Here is a 16363-nt window from a genome sequence, read left to right on the forward strand (position 1 = left end):
GCAAAATTAGGGCAGCAGCAGAGAAGGAGGGGGCGAAGAGGGCATAGGAGAAAGAAATCAATAAATAATATATTCCTTCCGGTTCTAAATAAAGATCTCTTTTGTAATATTTACACTATAAATAAGGTCATATATTTAGGACCGGAAGAGTATATTGCTAAGCCACATGAAAAATTGCCAACGAGGCAGGTCCAAAAAAAAGAAATCAAGAGCAATAAATGTACATATGAAAAAGAAAACCGAAAAACAGGACCATTTCAATAAGGGCATAATAGTCAATGCAATAGATATTAATTAATACTAGTAGTATTAATTCATGCAGGCGTTTTTATTGTAAATTTTTCCAGTTGCTAGCCCAACCAAATATCTCTTTCAGTATCCAAATCTGTTATAGAGAATCCACATATCATCCAATATCTAAAACAAAGAGATCTTTTTCGGCTAAATCTTGGTTGTGTTTTCTCTATAGTCAATGCTTCCCCGTAGATTGATGAAACCGGAGGGAACTATGGACAACCTCCTTGATGAAGAACTGAAACTGGAAATCCTCCTACACTTGCCCATCAAATCTCTCGTGTGTTTAAAGTGTGTGTCCAAGTCATGGCGCTCGAGAATCTCAAACCCTAATCTTTTTAACGGTACATTGAAGAATATCGTTATATTGAATTATTAATCTCATTATGATTTTTGTTTTCCCACCATTTTTAGTGTTCCTAACCAATGATGCAAGGCGGAATATATAGGGCAATGCCAATTGTGCCCCCATCTTTCTAATAAATATATGTATCTATTCTTTACTTTTTAAAACCAAATATGTTACTCGATCGGTCTCACAGTTTTTGTTTTGAAATTTTAGCTTACTGGCATGTATAATCAATTGTGTTATGGATATAATATTTATATGGATAATTAATGTTTTCCCCATGTCACTTCAAATCAAATAATTTCGAAAAAGTTGTGTAACTCACACAATTCTTATTTCCCTACGTGCATCACACACTACATGACATTTGATTGGAGGTTTACACTACATCACTAAATAAAATAAAAACGAAGCAAGGGTTTACGAAGGTTACCAGATCCGAATCCAAATGAAATATTTAAGTATACATGCACACACACACACACACATATAAAGCTCACTTGTTCAATGAACTGGAAATATGCTTACTATGAACCTCTTATCAATTTCTTAGAGTTAATTAATTAATGTCAACGAAATCAAATATGCTTGGTTTGCAAGAGATAGGGAAAAAAAATAGTTTCTAAATCCTACTGGTGATCATTATAGGAAATAACGTGTATTCCTCGAATCACACGCCTACTTAGAAAAATGCGATCCTGGGCGGTTTTAAAAGAAAAATGATGTCTTCGTATTATTAGCCGTGTCATCTCATGTTTACTCCAAGTGTTTCTTATCAAATTTTCATTTCATGAAAAGTTAACTTACGATTGACTTTATCTCACAGATACTATCTCTTATTCTTAATATGAAACCTCGTTTGATTTTTATTTTAGTCCTAAGTACAAGACTCAAATCTACTTTGTCTCTAATATTTGTGTTTTTTTTCCCCTAAAATAGTCCTTTTAATAATGATAGTTCTAGTCAACACACTTGATTAGCAAGGATATTTTAGAAAAAATAATACCTATTTATTACAAATAACTAACTTAACTTATTTTCTTAATCTTTTCAAATTAGTTAACTAGTTCTTATAATTAGGACTGAAGGTAGTATTAATTAAGAGAAATTGATAAAAAAATTCCTGTTTGAAAATTTAATTGTTTAAGAGGATTTGAATTTGAGTACGTGCAAATGTGATTTGTGAGTGTAACATTTTTTTTCCTATGTGTAACATATCTTTCGTTGCGTATAAATAATTTTTGTATTGATTATTGTTGCACATCATTGATGATATGTTACCTGTTGTAAAAGATATGTTGCATAGAAAAGAAAATATATTACATCCGCTCAAATTCAGGTCTTTTTAACTAATTAAATTTTTAAATAGAGATTTACCAATTTTTCCTATTAATTACTTTCATATCCCATGTTTATGTTTTTTTGTTTGGCCTGACACATCCAATGTTTTTTTTTGGAGCTGAGACACACCCGATGTTAATGTCAATAACAATGCTTGTGTGAGTAGAGAGAGACAGAGAGGAAAGTGTTGGGGGTATCAGGTCAGTACTCATCACGACACCATTTAAAATTTGATATGGATGATTCAGATTTAAAATTTTTAATATTTAATTTTTCAAGAACTTTATTTTTGAAAGAACTATTAGTTATAAGATTATCTTTATTTTAAATTTTGTATCTATTGAAATAAAAGATTAATTAAAATATATAAAATATTTAAATTTAATCTGAACTATCCCAAATTAATTTGAATGATTCAAGTTTCGATGAATACTCTATACTCATTATTTGTAAGGAGCATGAAGAGAGAATTTGGGGGGGGGGGGGGGAGAGAGCTAGCACCGTTTTCTTGGCATGTTCTACATAGAATCAGATTAGACGAGGTTGCAAGCAACTCAGTCTTTTTTGACAGCTAAAATTCTTCGAACGTGATCCAACCATCATGCTCTTTTTCTACGTCAACCCACAGAAATTCAAATACTCTTCCGGTCCTAATTATAAGACCCAATTGACTTATTTGAGGAGATTAAGGAAGTAAGTTAAGTTGGTTATTTATAATAAATAAGTGTTGTTATTCCTAAAATATCTTGCTAATTAAGTATATTGGCTAAAACTATCATTATTAGAAGGATTATCTTGGAAAAAAATGCATAAATATAAGAGAGAAAATGGGTTGGGTCTTATAATTAGGACCAAATAAAAAGTCAAATTGGGTCTTATAATAAGGACCGGAGGAGTATAATATGAACCAGAGGTTTTAATGCCAAAAAAAAACAATACAAGGTTGACTTTATATATGTATTTGAGACTTTTAGTGATTTTATGGAAGCCGTCAACTTAATCACTGTATAGAGACTTAAATATGAACCACCCTCATAATATCAGGACACATGAAATGCACAGAAATATACGGTTGGACTTTTGAATGGGCATTGGGATATATTTTTGTGAACACTATGCATAGGGAAGTTAATTGCATAGCTAATATTTTAGGTGGGATTTTGAAAAACGCTACTACCAAACGGTCAAGAACTCTAAAATGAGGTTGAAATGGTGATGAATGATGAAAGCTAAGATTTTGTTATTTATACTCTTGTGTTTTTATTGGTAGTTAACAAATAATTTCATTTTACATTGAGAAAATGATGTCGGCCATATGTATTGCAAAGAGTCATATAGAAGTTGGAGAGGAATTGGGTAAATGATTTGGTTTTTTATATATATATAATTTTAAAAGGAAAAATTGGTAAAAAATCCTGCTTGAAAATTTAATTGGTTAAAAAGACATGAATTTAAACAAGTGTAAGTATAATATGTGAGTGCAATATATCTTTCACTGTATGCAACATATCATTAATAATGTGCAACAATTATCAATACGAACACTATTTGCACACAATGGAAAAAATGTTACACTCACATATCATATTTATATATGCTCAAATTCAGGTTTTTTTAGTTGATTAAATTTTCAAACAGGAATTTTTTACCAATTTTTCTATTTTAAAATACGTGTATTGAATATTTTGGATTATTGGGACTAATAGTTATTTTTGTGCTATAACAGTATTTACAAAAGCACTATGTGCATTTGGGAGGTTTTTTAGCTCAATGTTTTTCAAAGTATTAAAAAAAGATCAATGTAATTTTTTTATTTGTAAATGATTAATGTTAAGTTTTAAGTAATTAACATTAGTATTTTAATGAAAGCGACAGCATTATTTATTTTTAATATTTTTTGAAATGACAATGAGCCAAAAAGATTTATGAATACTCACAATTTCTTTATTTCTTTATGAATACGACAAAAATTATCCTTAACACCAGTGTATGGATATAAAGCAGAAAACCAGGCAACAAAGAAGACTATGGCACATGTGAACAAATAGATAAGACGTGCTTTTCTTTTTCTGGGTAAGAAATACTTCTAATTATAAGACTCAGTTGACTAATTTAAAGAGATTAAAGAAGTAAGTTAAGTTAGTTATTTGTAACAAATAAGTGTTGTCATTCTTAAAATATCCTTACTAATTAAGTGTGTTGGTAGAACTATCATTATTAGAAGGACTATCTTGAAAAAAATGTATAAATACGAAAGACAAAATAGATTGGGGTCTTATAATTAAGACCCAACTAAAAGTCAAACGGGATCTTATTTAAGGATCGGAGGTAGTACAATTTAGTGGCCGTCAAGAATTAACCTCTTCTCTACGCAAGCCAGCTTCTGCGTCAATATGAACCGCAAAAAGCAATTTATTTGTTACCTTTTTTTCTAATTAATATATTATATTGCAACGATTCATCACATGACAGGGATGGAGAACTTATTGCAGGGGATTGGCGTTTGAGATTAATTCGTCAAAGTTTATATAAATTGTTTTTATATACATATATATTCCACTTTTGATTTTGATGGCAAATATATAGTATTCCACTTTTTCAATGGAAATATTGCACTTTAAATAGTAAATACCATTATAATCAAGTGTCCCGATTTAGTTTAGGCTTTTGAGATGGCAATTTTTTATTGTGTAAACCTCATGACAATATTTAAAAAACTATTAAAGGAATAAAAGTGAAGTTGATGGAGCAAAATGAAACGTGCAGAGAAGAATTGGAAAAAAAAAAAGGGAAAGAAAGAAAGAAAGATAACGATTGGATGAAACTCAATGAGAAAAGTTTTGGATAAAAAATTCAAAAAAGATACCTAATTTATGACTTATAAATATTATAATTTAAATTATTTATATTTTATTATATGTGCATGATCATGGTGATTATTTTAGTCTGCTCATGATAGATTTTATTTTTGTTTTTTTAGATGAAATCAAAGAACGTTTATTTAAGTAAAAAGAAATGTTAAACTAATAATTTGGCCCATTAATTTTTTATATCGTTTTAAATTAATTTTTAAGTTGAAATCGTGTCGTAATTATTTTGAAAGTCTCAAAATCACCGTAAAAGATTGCTTTTTCTAATTGTCATGTACATCGTGGTTAGGGGACGGATCTGAAATTCATTTTAATTGTTATTGTACTCTTACAACCACATGAATTTTTTAGTAATTAAAAAGGATTTTTTTTTTTTATAGTTAGGGTTTGATCCCTAATGATGTTTGGCCAGCACCAAAATTCTTTCAGAAAGTCTATGGTACCAAAAGATTAGTCACTGCTACATATTTTTTGTATGTATTTTCGTTTTTGAAATGAAGGTATCAAAAGTACATGTAATTTTGTTTTTGGCCAATCAAAAGACATGTAATTGCGGTTGTAGCTTATGATTCAATTCAGAGCTTTTTATCAAATTTATTACTCCTCTGGTCTTAAATGTAAGACCGGAGGAGTATTTAATAGTGCGTGTATTAACACGCACACACATATATGCATAAGGGAACTTCTAAAGTGTTTTTTTTTTTTTTAAAATATGTTGGGTATGTAAAATGAAATCCTTTGAAGAAAGATTAATTAAGACTGAAGATAAAGTTATCAAAAGGTTTAGTCGTTAATTTAGTTGTTAAGACTTGCTGTTGTTATATGTAAATCTCATATATATATATTCACCAGAAAAATCTCATATATATATTTATTGTCAACACAAATCTCATAAATATTTTCGAAATATACATACTAAGTAGAATTATATTAATTAATTAATTAAGCGAAGTAGTTTTTTTGAATTGAGGGAGGTAGTTAAAAGTTAACTAGGAAATCCCAATAGAAAATAAGGAGTTGAGAAAAACGAAAGCGAGTGGCTGACCATCTGGAAATCTTGAGTAGCCAGAAAAGGTAGTAAATAAAAATCAAACTTGTCCAGTCTTTGACGTTCCCTTCGTCCTCAATTCAACTGACTCTTCCTTCATTAAATTATTCCTCACAGGGAAATCACAACAACGCATCCTGATTTTTTTCCTCCTCTGCAAATCGGGATCCAAACGACTAACGAACACACTGTTCAAGTTTCGATTTCCTCAAGGTGTCTGTATTGCTGGCCTTCGATTTCAATGGCGACGGAGCAGTTGATGTCCGGTGGTGGTGGTCCCCGCTACGTTCAAATGCAATCGGAGCCATCGGCGGCGATTTCTTCTTCTGCGTCGGTCCGGTTTGGCGGTGGCCCTGAGCATACTCGAATTTTCGATGAGTTGCCAGAAGCCACCATCGTCTCCGTCTCTCGTCCCGATGCCGGCGACATCAGTCCCATGCTTCTGTCTTACACAATAGAGTTTCGTTATAAACAGGTGCCGTCTTTCTCTTGTGTTTTTTGACATTTTCTTTTTAGGAGGAATTCGTCGAAGTCCTGCGATCACAGGCTGAGATCCTGTTCCATCTTATGCATGAACATCGGAATTGGGATGATCAAACCATTCATAGTGTAGGAAAATCAAATTGGGTCGGATAATCGAGTGATTTAGTTTCTTATGCTGTACTTGCATCCCGAGTACGTAACTTTACCAGCAAGCATAATGCAATCGGTTGTGCTGGTTTGATGGATGTAAGCAGTTCTGGTCTCAAAAGGGTTGCTATATAGTGACAGCATTAAGCTTGGCTTTTTTCTTTCGGTTTCCTCACTTGACAATATCTCCTTTTAGAAATATTTTCTTTTGCAGCTTGATTTTGTGACTTCTTCCTCCGTTCTTTTGCTGATCGATTGATATGCATTCCACAATTGGCATTCACCTCTCAGTGTTTTAGACGTGGGGTTTTGAGCCTGTTTCGCTGAATGTTTTTATCTGTACTATTGGGAAAAAACCCTTCTTTTTCTCTTTCTCCCCAAACAAAAAGGGGGGAAATCCCTTCACTGCAGCTTAGATTTTAGAAAGATTTGCTATAGGAGTGTACTCATGCAACTATTTTTCATGCCAGTTCAAGTGGCAATTGGTGAAGAAGGCTTCTCAAGTATTTTATTTGCATTTTACATTGAAGAAACGTGCCTTTATTGAGGAAATTCATGAGAAGCAAGAGCAGGTATTTATCAAACAATGTTGTCCATTATTATTTGGTTACTCAGCTATTAATGCTCTGCACTGACATATAATCGTTATTCATTCTTTCAATCTATGCAACACTTTTCCATTTTATTTGATGATATCTTGTATATCTAGCAAAGTTTGGATTGTAATGCAATGTTCACTGAAATATTACATTAAAGGTTAAAGAATGGCTTAACAATCTAGGAATAGGAGAACACACTGCTGTGGTGCAAGATGATGATGAAGCTGATGATGAAACTGTTCATCTGCATCATGATGAAAGTGCGAAGGACAGGTGACAATCAATACTTTTTGTTTGTTTGTTTTCTTTTGTTTTTTTACCTTTTTGTTCTTTGTGTTTGAGTAAACTTGCAATTTCCATGCTAATAATAGCTGGTTTTTGGCCCAGAGATGTCCCATCTAGTGCTGCCCTACCAATTATACGGCCAGCCTTAGGAAGACAGGATACTATGTCAGACAGAGCAAAGACTGCAATGCAAGGATATTTGAATCACTTTTTAGGAAATATCAATATTGTTAACTCTCCAGAGGTATGCTATATGCATGCAAAACTGAAAATAAATTATTTTTACCATGTTATCGAAGTGGTTCTTCCTATGCTTTGTCATTGATTTATTGTCTTGGCGTGGGTGCATCATATATGATTAAATCAAGACATGTTAATATGATATGAAGTTTGGACTCGTATCAATGTTTCTTTTCTGGTTAATGCTCATGCGTATGTTTGATTTATTGTTACATTTCTGCAATTTTAAAATCATTATTTACCTGTCTTTACAAGAAGCAGCTGATTACTGTAGGTTTGCAAGTTTTTGGAGGTATCAAAGTTATCTTTCACAACCGAGTATGGCCCTAGCCTGAAGGAAGATTATGTCATGGTGAAGCATCTGCCAACACTTCCTAAGGGTGATGATTCCAGAAAGTGTTGTTTATCTCGGTGTTTTAGTTGTTGCAATGACAACTGGCCTAAGGTAATGAAATCCTGAATCTAAAGATGGGTGATATGCTGCACTTGCTTTGGTTTCTTAGAAGCAAAGCAACTAGCATGTGGTGTCTGGGCACTACTAAAGTCATACAATAATACATGCATGCATTGATATGGCTTAAATGGGGGGAACCTGCAATGTGCCTGCAAAGCAGGAGATAGTCGATACATTTATGTATTTCATTTCTCTCTTTTGAAACTCTTAAAACCAGAACTTGTCACATACTGATATGCTGTCATGTTGTTGGAAGTTTCTTAAATATAGAAGAATTTATTCAGATTGTGGGCCTAGATCATTAAATTAGAATGGCATTTTTTTCTCAGTTGAAGTGTTTCAAGAGCATCAAGAAAAATCGTTATGAATACCTAAGGTTTTGTTGTGTTTCCATGTGTGATGTGCCATATCTCATGTTCATTCAGTGTTCAGTCTTCCTAGATTGTTCTTTATGGTTTGATATTATACTTGCTAATGGGCTCATTTTATATGGCATGAAGCATTATTGGCGTACTGATGTTATTTTAGTTGTTTTTGAGTGACTTCTCTTAGAATTGATGTAAATTCTCCGTGTTACTTTCTTGTTGGGTGCAGGTTTGGGCTGTCTTAAAACCTGGATTCTTGGCATTGCTGGCCGATCCATTTGATAGCCAACCTCTGGACATAATTGTTTTTGATGTTCTACCTGCCTCAGATGGGAATGGGGATGGTCGTTTATCACTGGCAAAAGAAATGAAGGAGAAAAATCCTTTACGCCATTCATTCAGGGTGAGAGTGGTGCTCAATCTCTGTTGTTGTTTCATAGTCTTGTGGCGTTAAAGTATAGAGTGACGGTTCTTATTATCTCAGGTTATCATCATAATCATAATTTTTTAATAGTTATCAGATCACCAGTGGATGTTATCAGTTGTCTAATGAAAACATAATAAGGAAGCTAAATTTTAACTCTTCATATTTTCTAGGTGACTTGTGGAAACCGGAGCATTAGGATTAGAGTGAAAAGTACTAGTAAAGTCAAAGATTGGGTTGCTGCAATTAATGATGCTGGACTCAGGCCGCCTGAAGGATGGTGTCATCCTCATCGCTATGGTTCATTTGCTCCGCCAAGAGGCTTGATTGAAGATGGAAGTCAGGCTCAGTGGTTTGTTGATGGCAGGGCAGCATTTGAGGCCATTGCTTCTTCAATTGAGGATGCAAAATCAGAGGTTAGTTTACCCAGCACCAGAGCACTCAAGACCATTTTGACAAGTTAAAAGTTGTTAATAGAACAGTAACAATTACGGTCTTCAAGTTTATATACAATGAAAGGTTTATGCAGATATTTATATGTGGATGGTGGGTTTGCCCAGAACTGTATTTACGGCGTCCTTTTCATACGCATGCTTCATCAAGGCTTGATAATTTGCTGGAAGCAAAAGCCAAGCAAGGGGTTCAGGTGAATCTAAAATGGAAACTTTTGGACATTCCCTTTACAATGCCCCCTCAATTTTAATGAAATAATTATTGTTTTGTATTGATTTTGTTATTGCTTTGTCTAAATTGTAAAACACATTCATTCTGATCTTATTAAGTATGATTCTGGTTTTGAATCAATTGTTTGATTTGTCAAGCGTAACAATGTTTAAACTTTCACTGGAAGCACTGTTTGATCCCTATAGTTGTACAAAAATACATAATCTCGTGTTTAAATTTTCACTGGAGTGACTGCTACTGCTAGATCCCTTAGTTGTTTGCGGACATGCCCGCCCCCCCTCTGTGGATGTCTTTTTGGATAGGGTATAATAATGCTTTGTTATTAAATGAATAATATTGTTTGACAGCAGAAGCTAGCTTTTAAGAAATATTTTCCAATTCAGAATGGAACATATAGAAGCCACTAAGGGGATTCAATTAAATAATTGAGTGCTTAATAATTCACTAGCCTACGAGCTGATGAATTTCTTGTGATGCTTGTGTGACTTGCATTCACCTAGATGATGTATGTTTGAATTGACTTATATCTGTTGGCACTTGGCACCAATGCTCTTATTTTTAATGCAGATCTACATTCTTCTCTACAAAGAGGTGGCTCTTGCTTTGAAAATTAACAGTGTCTATAGCAAGAGAAAGCTTCTTAGCATTCATGAAAATGTGAGGGTACTACGCTACCCTGATCACTTTTCTTCTGGTGTCTACCTGTGGTATGCATATTCCTATAAAGCTTTATTATCTTTTGCATTCTAATTTGTTTTGCTTTCTTTGAAAGCATGCATTATAATGCACACATTTTGTTTCTGATATGTGCTCATGATTATATACAGGTCACACCATGAAAAACTGGTAATTGTTGATCATCAGATTTGTTTTATTGGAGGACTGGATTTATGCTTTGGTCGTTATGATACATCTGAACACAAAGTAGGAGATTCCCCTCCGATGATATGGCCAGGAAAGGACTATTATAACCCGAGGTTAGTTTCCGGCATCATAAAAGATTAAGAAAGCGAAGAAACTACATGTATGTTCTCATAAACCAAAAGATAGGAGCACAAAAGTAGAATGATGATATGCTGTTCTTCTATGGCTGAATCAGTATGTTCACAGATTGCATTTTCCTGTAGATGCAATGCCATTTAGCAATCATGTAGAAAAATAGTGTAGTTGCCTGTGCAAATTCACTTGGATTCTTTTTGTCATACTTGTGTCTGTTTGATTCTGATTAAGAGAACTATGCATTAGGTTGATCATTCTTCTTGTTCATCAAAGACCGACTGTCCTTGTTTGGATATAATTAATGGTTTCCTGTTCCATTTTAACAGGGAATCTGAGCCAAATTCATGGGAAGATGCAATGAAAGATGAATTGGATCGTGTAAAGTATCCTCGAATGCCATGGCATGATGTTCACTGTGCCCTTTGGGGACCACCTTGTCGTGACATTGCTAGGCATTTTGTTCAGCGATGGAATTATGCAAAGGTAAGGCTTTGTCGACAATCTCATTGTAGCTTCAAGCATTCTAGTCCTAAATTTCAACGAGATATAATGCAGTTCTTGTTTCTCCCATCAGAGGAGCAAAGCTCCAAATGAGCAAGCAATTCCATTACTTATGCCTCAGCATCATATGGTTATCCCACACTACTTGGGAAGAAGCAAAGAGATGGAGATTGAAAGCAACAATACTGACTATTGTATAGGAATGAAGAGGGAAGATTCCTTTTCCTCATCCCAAGATATTCCTCTACTTTCACCTGAGGATTCTGGGGGGATGAATGCTTCTGTAGGAGACACTGGATTAAATGAGTTAAGTTCCTTCTTTCATCGCCTTGACCAGCCAACCAGGGTCAGCAACGGTCGTCCTTTCCCTTTCCGGAAGGCCAAAATTGAACCAATAGGTCCAGATACACCAATGAAGGGCTTTGTAGATGATCTTGACTCTGTGGATCATCATGGGAAGATGCCTACGGATAGAGTAGCTCACGTTAGTGTACCTAATTCAGGTCCAGAATGGTGGGAGACACAAGAACGGGGCGACCAGGGAAGTTTTGCAGACGAATCTGGCCAAGTTGGTCCTCATGTTTCCTGCCGTTGTCAGGTGTGTTGTTCTCATTCTGTCCAATTGTCATTGTTTCTCAAATATAGATGTGTCAATGACTCTGCATTTATCCTTTTCTGTGATATATTTATATAATCGGAACCAGAGCTTCATATATTTGAAAGGTGATAAAAGCTATTTACATCAGTCTACGTTACTTGTTTAGAGAAGCAAAATATCTTGAATCTCCTTGCATTTATCAATTTTTGTGCAACATATACTCTAAAATACCATAGTAGGTCAGTTATACAGGTACTTATTTTTGTTTATTTTGGACCCTCTTTCTACCATTCCAAATATCCTCTAATTGTCCCTTAGGTCATCCGGAGTGTTAGTCAATGGTCTGCTGGAACTAGCCAAACAGAAGAGAGCATCCACAATGCTTATTGCTCTCTTATTGAGAAGGCAGAATACTTCATCTACATTGAGGTATAATGATTTCCTTGCTTATCATCCTTACATGTTGTAGGAGGAAAATCCCAGGCTCTCATTATATTGCTTTGTTTCCACTTTGACTTGGAGTTTGGACAATGATTGATCTGATGAACTCAATGCATGATTGACTAATTAGAAGTAGAGTTTTAGCTGTCTCGTTGATATCACGCATATGTTATCTCCTGTATTATTAAGATGTTAAAAGAAAGGGCATGTCTACATTAACTACTGTTTAATTTTAAGATAACTTCTTCCTTTAATCTTGAGATTTTCACTTCTCTAACATTATTTGAAAAGGGGAAAAAGCTTATTTTTCATGAGCAGCTGCATAGGCCAACGCCACAGTGCAAGCTTTTGCACCTGTTGTAAACCAACCTTTGTGCCACTTTTTGGACTGCTGGACTGAATCTCTGACTGAGAACTTATTTCAGCAAATATAATGGGAATCCCATTTCAACAGTCCTAAAACTGCCACTCATTGTTTGCTTTGCTAGTCAGCCATATCCGTCGATATTCCATTTTTCCTTAATACTGAATATAATTAATAGTCTATGCATCCCTTCTTTCTATGCCAAAGGCCAAAGCCCTGCAACAGGACCAGTGGTGAGCTGAGTGGAGTGCATGTATAATTAATGGATATCTCCCCACTATAATGAACTATTAGTTGACATATCAGAATACCTATCAATTAGGTTTTCGAAGAGGAAGTTGCTCTTTCTCTAATTATTCAGGTAATAGCTTGTATGAAGACCCAAAACTGTATTTTAATTACTGGAAAGCCACACGGGAACAGATATACTTATATGAAGGGTAAAACATGTTTTTAAGGAAGGGGATCAATTGCTTTTTTTATTATAAAAGTAATTTAATAAGAACAGAGAGGATATTGCAATTAGCAGGCAGCCTGGTATTGTGAATAAGAGCCCTTCTTAGATAAATGGACAAGAAAACTAATTAACACAGGCAAAAAGAGAGGGGTTTGGGGTTAGTAAAGACCTTATCTCAAGAGGTCAAGTATAAAACTATTTAATAACTTGTCATACAGTAAAAGGAAAATACAGTGCCTCGTTAAATATAATTGAGCAGTCTGTTTTATCTATAATAAATTCAATATTGATTTGTGTGTATTTTGTGCATTGCCTTTTATGGACTTGACTGAATCAGCTTTGATGAAGTGATATAATAAATATAGTTTTCATATTCCCTTGTTTGGAGAGTTTTCCCTAGTTTCGTATGATTGATCTTTATTCTAAACCTTGTTCTGATTGTTCTATTTCATCCTTGGCAACTCGCTCCAGAATCAATTTTTTATCTCAGGTCTTTCAGGAGATGAGATGATACGAAATCGTGTTTTGGAAGCTTTGTATCGACGGATTATGCGAGCTTACCATGACAAAAAGCCCTTTAGGGTTATAATTGTCATACCACTCCTGCCTGGCTTCCAGGTTCTAATTATTTATTTATTTTTTGTGACTGCTTCAACACTAACAACTATATATTTTTTCCCCATGGATGTTGGACTTACTTCTTAATTATGTAGGGAGGCCTGGATGATAGCGGTGCAGCATCCGTCAGAGCAATAATGCATTGGCAGTATCGAACCATTTGCAGAGGACAAAATTCTATATTACATAATCTGTTAGAATTTCTCGGTTCGAAAATACATGATTACATCTCTTTCTATGGCCTTAGGGCATATGGTAAACTCTTTGATAGCGGTCCTGTGGCAACCAGCCAGGTATTCTCTTGCATTTATACGTCTTGTGGTTCAGCAAATAGACCCTGTGAAGTTAATCATTGACGCATACTGCAGGTTTATGTTCACAGTAAAATCATGATTGTTGATGACTGTACGACTTTGATCGGATCTGCTAATATCAATGATAGGAGTTTACTTGGCTCCAGAGATTCTGAGGTACCCCTTCTTTACATTTTGCAATCATGCATTAACAACCTTTTTCTTGTGGAAATGAGCCAGATAGTCCATGTTCCATCAAACACTTGTTCTACATTTTGTAACTCTGTCCTTTTTAAAATATAAAAAAGAAAAGGATTTTTTTTTCCGGCCAGATCTGGGGTAAAGCGTGCATCTTTATTATTTGGTTTGTCATGAATATCTTTGTATTTTTCTCCAGGTGATCTGTTGGGCCTGAAATATGGAGTCTTATAAGTAGGGCTAGAATAACTAAAACTTGTTTCTGAACCTCTCAATTTGTGGTGGTCTCAAAATGATTTTCCTGCTGCCAACATCTTTCTCACCCAAAAAATTTAAAATGGTGATTAATCTGTTGCTATATGCTTCATTTCTGATTTTCTATCGGGTTCTTGGCCAGGAAAAAAAAAATCTATTGTTAGCTAATGCATAATTGTTGCACCCTTTCATCCCTTTGTCTCTTCTGTGAATTTCAGATCGGTGTAATTATAGAAGACAAAGAACTGATTGATTCGTTTATGGGTGGGAAATCACGGAAAGCAGGAAAATTCTCTCTAACTCTGCGGTTGTCATTATGGTCTGAACACTTAGGTCTGCAAGCAGGGGAGGTTAGGGCATTTCAATCCTTCCAAGAGAGTAGTTGTTTTATGTTGTTGTTCTGGAATGACTCTGTTTATTTCCTCAGATCAATCGAATAATGGACCCAATTGCTGACTCGACATATAAGGATATTTGGATGGCAACAGCGAAGGTAATCAGAAAATATAATGTTAATATGTCTTACCACGTGTAAGTGGAACGGTGTTGAATATTTATGGCAATATCCTTGAACTTTTCAACGTGAGGGTTTATGTTCATCGGTGTGTTTGGCTGTGGCCAATATCTTTTCACTTAATGGTTGCAACTGTTGGATTGAATTATTTAGGTGATGGTGATTGTATAATAAAATGTCTACTTCCCATGTGTTTATTACCTAATGTAATAGCAAACACCTAAAAGTTGTATCAAAGATTTCTAATTCTTCATTCTTTTTCTGAATATTTTGTTGGCAACGAAATGTCTTGGATATTATCCTGACTGTTATGGCATAACAAATATGCTAATGATTGTATTTGGATACATCTTGCAGACAAATACTGCGATTTATCAGGATGTCTTTTCTTGCGTACCTAATGATCTGATACACACCAGGTATGACAACGGCCATTTTCATCCTTCTTCCTGTTTTGGATGGTTCTTAATCTCATCTAATTTCTCGTCCTGCTTTTTAAATCATGTTACTGTGCAGACTTGCTTTCAGGCAAAGCACAACTCTCTGGAAAGAAAGAATTGGTCATAGTACCATTGATCTAGGAATAGCCCCAGAAAATTTAGAATCCTATCACGATGGAGGCGTCAAGAAAACTGACCCTTTGGAGAGATTGGATTCAGTGAAGGGTCATCTTGTTTCCTTCCCCTTGGAGTTCATGTGTCAAGAAAACCTAAGACCTGCTTTTAATGAAAGCGAATACTATGCTACTCAGGTTTTCCATTAAAATGTGATTGGCTGAAGTGTAAATCATCAGGCATTTTTTTATCACAGGGAAATTTTAATTTATGTTTGCAGAATTTCTTTTTATTAAAATTCTGCAAGAGCGAGATGAAAGGAAAAGAGAGGCTCTAGTTAGATTTTTTTTTTTTAATCAGGTTCCTTTGTAGAATTCATATATAAGAGCTAGTTGTATAAAATCCATTGATCAATAAAACACTGATTTACTTTCATGCTTTTCTTCATTACATTCTTATCTTTCTCATCTCCGGACAGTATTTAGTATTTACAGAAGTTCCCTGTAGAGTTCTTCTACGCGAGGTCCAGAACCTTTTACACTTGCCTAATTCCTGAAAGGGACTCTTTGACCTACAATTAGTTAATATTCATGTCATTTTTTTCCCCTTAAAAAGCTTTTTTTTTTTTTTTTGGCCCACGAAGCATATTTTGTATCGAGGCATTATTTTCTGTAAAATGAAATATATTCTTATCAATTATTAATATTAGGTTAAAAAAACGAAAATAATAACATTCCACAGAAGCAATTACCCATAGGTACCCAGCAGAAAAAGAATTAAATATAGAAATGTTTGGAAAATTCATACTTACGAGTTCCAAGTCAGACTGACATGTTTGCAAGTGAAATTTGTACAAGTTAATGTTAAAAATTATGTTTAAAATTAAATGTTTGTATTTAAAAATAGATTCTCAAAATTGTATAATTTGAAAAAAAATGAATTTTTTTTAGTGAAAAAAAGAATTTTTAGTAATGCCGATGCGGTCTTT

The 16363-nt window shown here is 34.3% G+C and overlaps 1 protein-coding gene across 1 annotated transcript; it reads left to right on the plus strand.

The window, feature by feature from the left end:
- Positions 1-5992: 5992 nt before the first annotated feature.
- LOC114751360 (phospholipase D zeta 1) lies at positions 5993-15586 on the plus strand. Its single transcript, XM_028940041.1, has 20 exons — positions 5993-6377; positions 7003-7104; positions 7289-7404; positions 7519-7660; positions 7931-8101; positions 8705-8878; positions 9073-9315; positions 9429-9545; positions 10151-10290; positions 10411-10560; positions 10909-11065; positions 11157-11681; positions 12000-12110; positions 13415-13561; positions 13657-13854; positions 13930-14031; positions 14526-14657; positions 14735-14800; positions 15179-15240; positions 15338-15586. Exons 1-20 carry the CDS (start codon positions 6144-6146, stop codon positions 15582-15584), a joined length of 3336 nt encoding a protein of 1111 aa, XP_028795874.1. The 5' UTR covers positions 5993-6143; the 3' UTR covers positions 15585-15586.
- Positions 15587-16363: the final 777 nt, after the last annotated feature.

Source organism: Neltuma alba, unplaced genomic scaffold, assembly GCF_004799145.2.
Source record: "Neltuma alba isolate B1F8T4 unplaced genomic scaffold, ASM479914v2 tig00006873_pilon, whole genome shotgun sequence".
NCBI lineage: Eukaryota > Viridiplantae > Streptophyta > Magnoliopsida > Fabales > Fabaceae > Neltuma > Neltuma alba.

Coding starts and splice junctions, on each gene's coding strand:
- LOC114751360 (XM_028940041.1), top strand. CDS start 6,144: ATGGCGACGGAGCAGTTGATGTCCGGTGGTGGTGGTCCCCGCTACGTT. Junction 10,291..10,410: donor TCTTCTGGTGTCTACCTGTG/GTATGCATATTC, acceptor GATTATATACAG/GTCACACCATGAAAAACTGG. Junction 14,658..14,734: donor TAGGTCTGCAAGCAGGGGAG/GTTAGGGCATTT, acceptor TTATTTCCTCAG/ATCAATCGAATAATGGACCC.